General features: G+C 52.0%; 1 protein-coding gene across 1 annotated transcript; it reads right to left on the reverse strand.

The window, feature by feature from the left end:
• Positions 1-1,864: 1,864 nt before the first annotated feature.
• On the reverse strand, positions 1,865-6,463 carry LOC120894485. The gene is made up of 5 exons (XM_040297095.1): positions 5,054-6,463; positions 4,670-4,965; positions 3,756-4,584; positions 3,445-3,562; positions 1,865-2,688 (listed from the first exon to the last, which is right to left on the reverse strand). Exons 1-5 carry the CDS (start codon positions 5,956-5,958, stop codon positions 2,416-2,418), a joined length of 2,421 nt encoding a protein of 806 aa, XP_040153029.1. The 5' UTR covers positions 5,959-6,463; the 3' UTR covers positions 1,865-2,415.
• Positions 6,464-7,733: the final 1,270 nt, after the last annotated feature.

Consider the following 7,733-nt stretch of genomic DNA (forward strand, 5'->3'; position numbering starts at 1 on the left):
GGCGATCTTCTCTTCCGCCACCATGTGTGTGTGTGGCTGGGCGCGGGCTAAAACAAATATCTCCAATCCCCCATTGTCCCCGAAGCTCACCAGCATGTAACCAGCACTACTGCTACTGCTGCTGCTGCTGTCTTAACCCGGTCGGGCCAAAGCGGTCGTCAGCGGCGCATCACCGCGTGGTGAGAGGGCACAATTGAACGCACTACTGGTTTTGGTTATGCGGATATGCTCGCTTCGGTGCGCACACCGTTGTTGTTTTTTCCCGTTCCTCGGAATCTCCTCGATGGCCTCGGCCAAATGGCATTTAATGTGGCAATACACACACGAACAGAATTCCCGCGCGCGCGCCATTCCTCCCGTTTGCGCCCGGAGGCTGATAACTCCCTGCGCAATTTCCAAGCGTGTCTCTCTTCTCTCTCCCGGCGCTTGTGGGAAAGTTCCCAGCTTTTCCGGCCGCGATCCTGCGCACAGGAAACAGGTCACCGGAGACCTGAATGGAACGGGGGCACACCGGGATGCTGTGCTGACCGTTGTCTGTCCAGCGAGGACGAGTTGCTGCTGCCCCGCCCAGATTCTTCACCGATGCAGATTTTCACGCTTCGCTTCGCGGTAACACTTCGACAGGAAGCGCGCTCCTCCGGTCGCAACGGCATGGACGAGCATGAACTGGACACCAGCAGCAGCAGGAGAAGCAGTAACAACATTACCAACATAAAAAAACGATCACTCAAACACGCCAGCAGCAAGCAAAATCCCCGTGCATACATTAAATGCACCACCCTAGCCAAAACCCCGTTTTGTGCACACCTTCAGCATGCCGGCGTCTTCTCTATCTTGTCTCTCTGTTTAAGACATCGAAAGAAGCACACACGCACACGAAGACACAAACTGCCCATCCTTTCGGTTGTCTACGCGGTAAGGCCAAACGGGAAAAGATCGGCCACTAAAGGGGGAACAACGGATTCCGATTCCCCCTGGTGGTCGCCTGTGCATAGCTGCTCTCTCCCCTTGGGCGAAGAGCGCGCAGGCTCATCTTCACTATTTGCTGTTTCAACCCCTATTTGGTCAACTTCCCCCCCTCATTGAACCATTTACGCGCAGACCAAGCCAGCGCGCATCATCGACAGCGCATTATCTTGTCTCTTTTGGACGCTGCTGCCTTTGCTGCTGCTGCTGCTGCACGGACAAGGGGGAACTGTGTATATTAATGTTTTTGTTATTAAAATATTATAATGTGGACCTTCTTTTTTCGTCTATTCATCCCTTTAAATAGGCTGTCCAGTTTTGTGCGAGTAGGACACACTTGGAGGAAAGGAAAAGCAACAAAAAAAAAAGACAAGTTGGTCCGCTGGCGCTCCTCTAAGGATGTGGTGTTTCATAGACATCGCAGCAGCGTACCGCTTAAAGGAAGGAGAATGTGTCCTAGCCCAAAAGGATGAGGATTCTTGGCGGTGATGCCTTCTTTTTTCTTTCTTCCCTCCGCCGCTCTCGGGCACAACTATCTTTACCGAGCCAACTTGCAGGAACGCCGATTACACAACTCCCCTTTTTGCCGGACTTGCGGAGTTTTGGACGAAGCAGCAGCTGATTCGCCGCATAAAAAAGGCATCCCTCGAGGACAGACTACATTGAAAAAGTGATCACCCTGAAGCTATTTGTATCCCGGTTAGCCGGGAAAAGGTCTCTCGGGCTGACGTCTTGCAGCGAGAGTCACCTCTTTTGTGGTGTCATCTTGGTGTGTCTTGCTGCAATCATTGCTGCCCGCCTGGTGTAGTACCCTGACAACCCCGGATGACCCCGGACTGTGCGCCTGCCCTACGGCAGAGCTGAAGTTTTCAAAGAGTTTGCACTGACCGACGCGGAATGTATTTAGGTACTGTGAATTTATTCCTTCACTGTTCGTTAATTGGTATAAAAACAGGTCTCCGCTTTGCTTCGAGATTCGATTCTGATTGTAAAAACAAGGCAGCTCCTGTGAATATATATAAAAAAAAGGAATCTATTACAACTATGGATGCGCACGGGCATCCCCTACCGTTTTGCTGCTTTTGTAGCTATTTAAACTCTAACGTTCCTTCGTGGTGGGAACTCGTGCGGACGGCAACAATTACATCATGTTGGAATGGATGGAGAATAAATCTTACGTTTTTTCTTTGTACGTTAGTTTTGCACAATTAACCTACCTTTTTACCTTTCTAGTAGCTCTAGCTTCGAGAATGCAATTCTGGTTGCATATTGCATGGATGGAATGAATTCTTGTTAGCGCAGCGAAATGTGGGACCTCACTTCCACCTGCACTATTATACCCTTTTCCACCGATCAGCGGAAATGGGTAGAGGGTTTAAAATATAATGGCGTACTCTCTCGCGCTCTCTCTCTCTCTCTGATTCGCTTGCGCCTCATCGCGCCTACCGCCTAGCACTGGAGATTCCGGCGCAGCAATATCCACCCGAACAGCGACACAAAGACGACGATGGTAAACTGCACCTGCAGGGCGGCCGCCCCGGCCAGACGGCACTTGAACGTCTCGAACCGCGATTCCTTATCATTCACGATGTTTTCGAACTCGGCCTCGACCAGCTGCCCGTCATAGTAGGTGATCAGATCCTCGTACGGATACTCGAACCCTTGCAGGCACTCGCACTTATAGCCGCCCGTTTCGTACCCGCGGCCCAGGATCGGGACACACTGAAAAGGAAAAGGAGAGCGCACAGAAAAAAAACAGCAGAAGGTGAGCAGAATGCATTGCAAATTGTCCGTCGTGTGTGCGTGTGGGAACGGGGGTATCGGTTGCGCTGCGCAAATCCGTGCGATTCCGAGTGTTCCGTCCCATTATTACAGTGCTGCACTTTTAATAGGTCAATGTCCTTTGGGCAGTGCATAATCAAATACGTTCGTTCGTTGCATTTCCGTGGCGCAGTGTGTGTGTGTCTGGGAGTCTGGGACGTCCAACCCTATTTTCGCTTTGTTTGCCGAAGCTGTGTGCTGGAGGAAATGAATACCCCCGTCGGCCCGGGCACTCCGGCACAGCTCGCACAACGGTGATCGCATTACAACGGTTTACCCCCTCCCTCCCTTCCCGCTATTGCTCCCGAAGGGGTCCATTTTTCCGTTCGTTTGCCGTTCTCTCGTCCAACCGAGAACAAAAGCAAATCTTCAAGTTTCACGATGGCCGATGCAACCACACGTCCGAGTCCGAGACAGGAATATGGGGGGGGGGGGGGACGAGTATGGGTTTGAGGGAAACAACAGGCCAATGCACAAAATCGTGCCTGACGATGGCGAGACAAGAAAGCGGAAAGGATGAATAGGGACGTTGGACCGGGAAAGCGGACGCGTAACGTTTGCGCACGGCACCATTTTGAGCCGAGAGAGAGAGAGAAGAGAAAACAAAAAACCAAGGGCAGGAAGGAAAAAACGCATGATCCGCGCGCGCATACTTACGTATGAAGACTTCTCGTCGCATTTGTGAGTGTTTTTGAATGCATTCGGCTCGTAATAATCATCCGGACATTGGTTGATATCCAGCTGGAGCATGTTCATTGAAACTGCAACGACTCCCCTGCAGAGCGGACAATTCGGCGGGAGAGTGGAAGAAAACAGAACAAAAGGCAGTTAGAAAATGGTGCGACAGAGAGACCAACACAAGACCAACAAACGGGCCGCGTTTGGGAAAGGAGAAGAAACGGACCAAAAAAAACCCAGGCAGTTAAAACTGCATTTCCGGTTCAAATGGTCCGCCGCGCTATGCTTACTTGAATTCTAGCTTCGCCTTCAGGCTGTCCCAGCCGAAGAACGGCACCGCGTACGTTATGAGCCACTTCTTCACGTAGCCCTTGCAGTCGAACTCGGGCGTCGTCCAGTAGCCGTGATCCATCGTGGCCGCGTGGTAGAAGTTCGGGAAGTGCTCGTACCGTTGCGCATACTCGCCCGTCTCGTTGTGGCGCAGCCGAATCTTCAGATAGTACTTCTCGAGCGAATCGAAGTTGGTGGCCCACCGCTGCTTCAGCAGCCGGAAGAACGGTTTGTCGATGTACTCCTCGCCCGTCTTGTTGTAGCGGGCCAAATCTTCCAGATTGAACTTGCGCGTGTTCAGCTCGCGCTTGTACGCGTACGGTCCGAACAGGGTGCGGTTCGGGAACTTCCTGCGATCCCACAGCGTGGTCGCGGACCAGATGCGCGTGTTGCCCAGCACGAGCGCGAGCGTTTCGCCCATCATCTGATCCTCGGTCAGCGGTTTGTCGGCCACCCGCTTGCCGGAGTACACCTCGCTCGGGTCTGAAATTTGCAGAAAAGCGCTGATAAAGTTCGCCAACCGGATGGCCATCTTGGCCTCGTTCTCGAACTGCTTCTGCGCCTCGTACGCAAACTCGCCGGTCAGCATCAGATCCTGCGGGTGGTAGTTCTTGCACGAGCGTGCATTTACGCCCAAAATGAACTTGAGCACCTCGTTGATGTTGAGCTTGTGGGAGTGCAGCGAGCTCGGCCCGGTCGTGAAGTTCTTGTACTCGTAGTACCGGTTCAGGTACTGCTCCCTCACGTACGTTGGCGCACGGAACCACTTGATCGGTACCTTTTGTACCCCTGGAATTGGAAGGGGGAAAACGTCCAATACTCATTAAATGACCCAATACCACACACACACACAAGCCGAGGGCAGCACACTCACATCCTATCTTCATGCAATCGAACCCATTGTAGAACTGCTCGTCCGAGGCACGCTCGAGGATCTCGCCCAGATAGGGCCTCCGAACGACGCCCGGCAAGCGGTACCCCGGTTTACAGCGACACTGATAGCCGCCCCTCCGGAATCCCCACCCATCTATCGGTTCACATTCGGTCGTTTCCTTCTTGCAGCGCGCGGTGTCGGCGAATATGTTCGGTCCTTTGTTACCCTCGCCCTTGGGGCATTGGTTTATGTCGATTCGTTCGAAATCCATTTCCAGCACCGAAACGGCCGTATATCTGTAGCAAAGCGAGAAAGGTAGACACACAAATAATGCAATTTCTCCCCAAAGAAACCCCACCCCTCCCCCTCCTGCACCACACTTACGTCGGATACTCGATGTGCCGGAACTGGGTGTGGCGCGGGTAAATGTCGGCAATCGGTGTAACGGCCGCCACCAGCCACTTGTTCGACCGGCGGCAGTCAAAGTACGGCTTGGTGAACTTCACCGGGCCCGGGTTTTCGTCCGCCCCCGGCGGCCCATGGAACGTAAACGTTTCGTTCGTGTTGTTCGCGTACCGGATCTCCACCTGGTAGGTCGTTTTTGTGTCGTGCCGCTTGTCCACGTTGTCCGGCAGCCACAGGTTGTACCACTCGTTGATGTGGTAGTTCTTTATCGTGTAGTCGTGCAGCGCCGAGTCCGGCGGAAACGCACCCAAATCGCGCACGTAGAACGTGTTCAGCGTGGAAATCTTCTGCAGATGGATCGGATCGTTGAAATCGTCCTCCCGGTAGGTGCGGGGCGCAAACCGGGGGAACGTCTTGTTGAAGAACCCACGGTACGAGGAGGAGAACGACGAGTTCGGCGCAAAGTAGATGGCGGACGCGTTAATGTGCCGATTGGACGACACGTCCGCGACGGTCGACAGGAAGTAGTACATCATGCCCGGATCGTACGTATCATTGATGGCCGGCCGAATGAAGCGACTCTGCAGTATGTAGCTCCAGAAGAACGCCCGACTCAGCGCCATGTTGTGCAGGTGCAGCAGGGCCGTCCGGTTGGGGAACACCGGATTGATGTTTACATCCTTAATGTCCGGCAGGTGGGAGACGCTGTCCTCGGGCAGCGTTAGATCGCGCGGCGGCAGGATTGGGCAGTTGTCGCCGTTCACCTTATCGAACCGCACCTTGATCTCATCGAACGCGTCCTTTGGCTGCCATTCGTACTGGGCCAACACGCCCATCAGCGTGAGCACGGCAAACAGCCCATAGCTGCGCCACAGCAAACCCATTTTCCTGTGGGCCTTCTTTTACCAACCCGGTCCGGTCGCGATTCACCTTCCGCTTATTACAACCTCCCCCCGTGTTAATAAGGCACTTTTGGTGGGGAAAACGAAAAGATTTGTTTAAAATACCGATACCTTACGCCAGACAGCTCATTTCACCTGACACACCCAACAAAACTGTTTAACAATGGCAGACAGCGCTGGACGCAGGTTCGCCCAGTGCGCGTTTGACGTTTCCAAGCAAGAAGAGCTAGAAGACCGACAGTGACGTTTTAGATCAGAGGGTGATTCAGTGGGCGTACGCGCTTGGGTGCATTGCGTCGTCTCGCTACAAATGCTTTTTTATGTGTTTTTCATGCTTCGAGTCTTATCTCTCAGTTCCCCCCTCTCTCTTTGTTGCTAGTGTTTTAGACTTAATCAAACTTTTGATCCGAACTCTATTCTGCGGGTGAAAGACTGCTCACATAAATAACAAAATTGCGGACCAATTCATTCATTTTCGTGTTTATTTATTATTTTTTATTCTCATTTGTTCCATTATTTTGCCCCTTTCATCACTTCTCCCCCTCGCATTCTGAATTTAAACTAAAAAAAAACAAGCTCATCGCACCCCTACAGCATCGGCTGCGGTCAACGAGCGGCAGTCAAGGTCACCCACAGCAGCCACCTTCTCGCAAACTGACAGCCTATAGGCGCGTGCTGTCACACTGCCGTCACTGTTCGTTCAATTCAAATCGAACCGAATTCGGTTACGTCGACCCAAACCACGCGCTGCTATGTCGACCGGCTCACTTGTTTGTTTATTCGCGAGGCGGTTGGGCGAGAGAGAGAGAGAGAGGAAGAAAAAAGAAAAACAACAAAACGGGTCAATGCACTTCGCGAAACGCAAATTGGCGCAGCGAATGCAAAGCGACGCGAAAAGCAAAGGAGCGCTTCTTGGCCGCTAAATACGGCAAGAAATGGCCATAAATCAATTTACAGCCGTCTGTGTTTGGATGATCGAGACGATCGTTGGCCCACGTGATGATAAAATTGGGTTATACGCATGAGATCATGGGTCAGAATAGGTGCATTCAGTGAAAGTGGAAGGATGTGCTCAATTTTGGTTTTGTAAGTATATACTGTTTAATCATCGTATCTTTCACACATGCAAAAAGTAATAAAGGTTAATCGTCTCCGTTCGAATCTTTGGAACGTGAATATTAATAATGAAATACGCCCTTGAAAGCGAAAAGCCCACACCGTCACGTCACTCCCAACAGCTCAAGTAATTTAAAATACAACATTCAAACCCTACTACAACACTCGAATGCATCGGTGGAACAAATTCGCTCAAGTTACGCGCGCGCGCCTGTAAAAATAAAACCACCAACAGTGCAACGAAAACAACCTGCCCACCCTGCACCCAACACCTTATCCATCGCTCCCCATCTCCCCCACCCAGATAATCGGAAATCGAAAGAAAACCCTCTAACCTGCTCCCACCCCACGACCATACGCGCAACAGTCTCGCGCAAAAACAGATTCAATCGACCCGACCGATCCGAGAAGGAGAGTGCAATGCACTTTTTATCTTTTTATTTTCGGCAACAGCTGCTGCTGCTGTCGCTGTGGTGCGCTTTTGCGTGCATTGGCCAATCACGACAGCGCACACAGATAGAAGCGGCGCGTTCGAGAAGGATGCGCGCGGCACAATCTCCCACAAGGAGCGGCCGGAGCGCGGATGCAAGAGTGGAAAATGAATCTAACGCTATAGAGAGAGAGAGAGAGAACAAAAAAAC

The sequence above is a fragment of the Anopheles arabiensis genome, chromosome 2 (genome assembly GCF_016920715.1).
Source record: "Anopheles arabiensis isolate DONGOLA chromosome 2, AaraD3, whole genome shotgun sequence".
Taxonomy (NCBI): Eukaryota; Metazoa; Arthropoda; class Insecta; order Diptera; family Culicidae; genus Anopheles; species Anopheles arabiensis.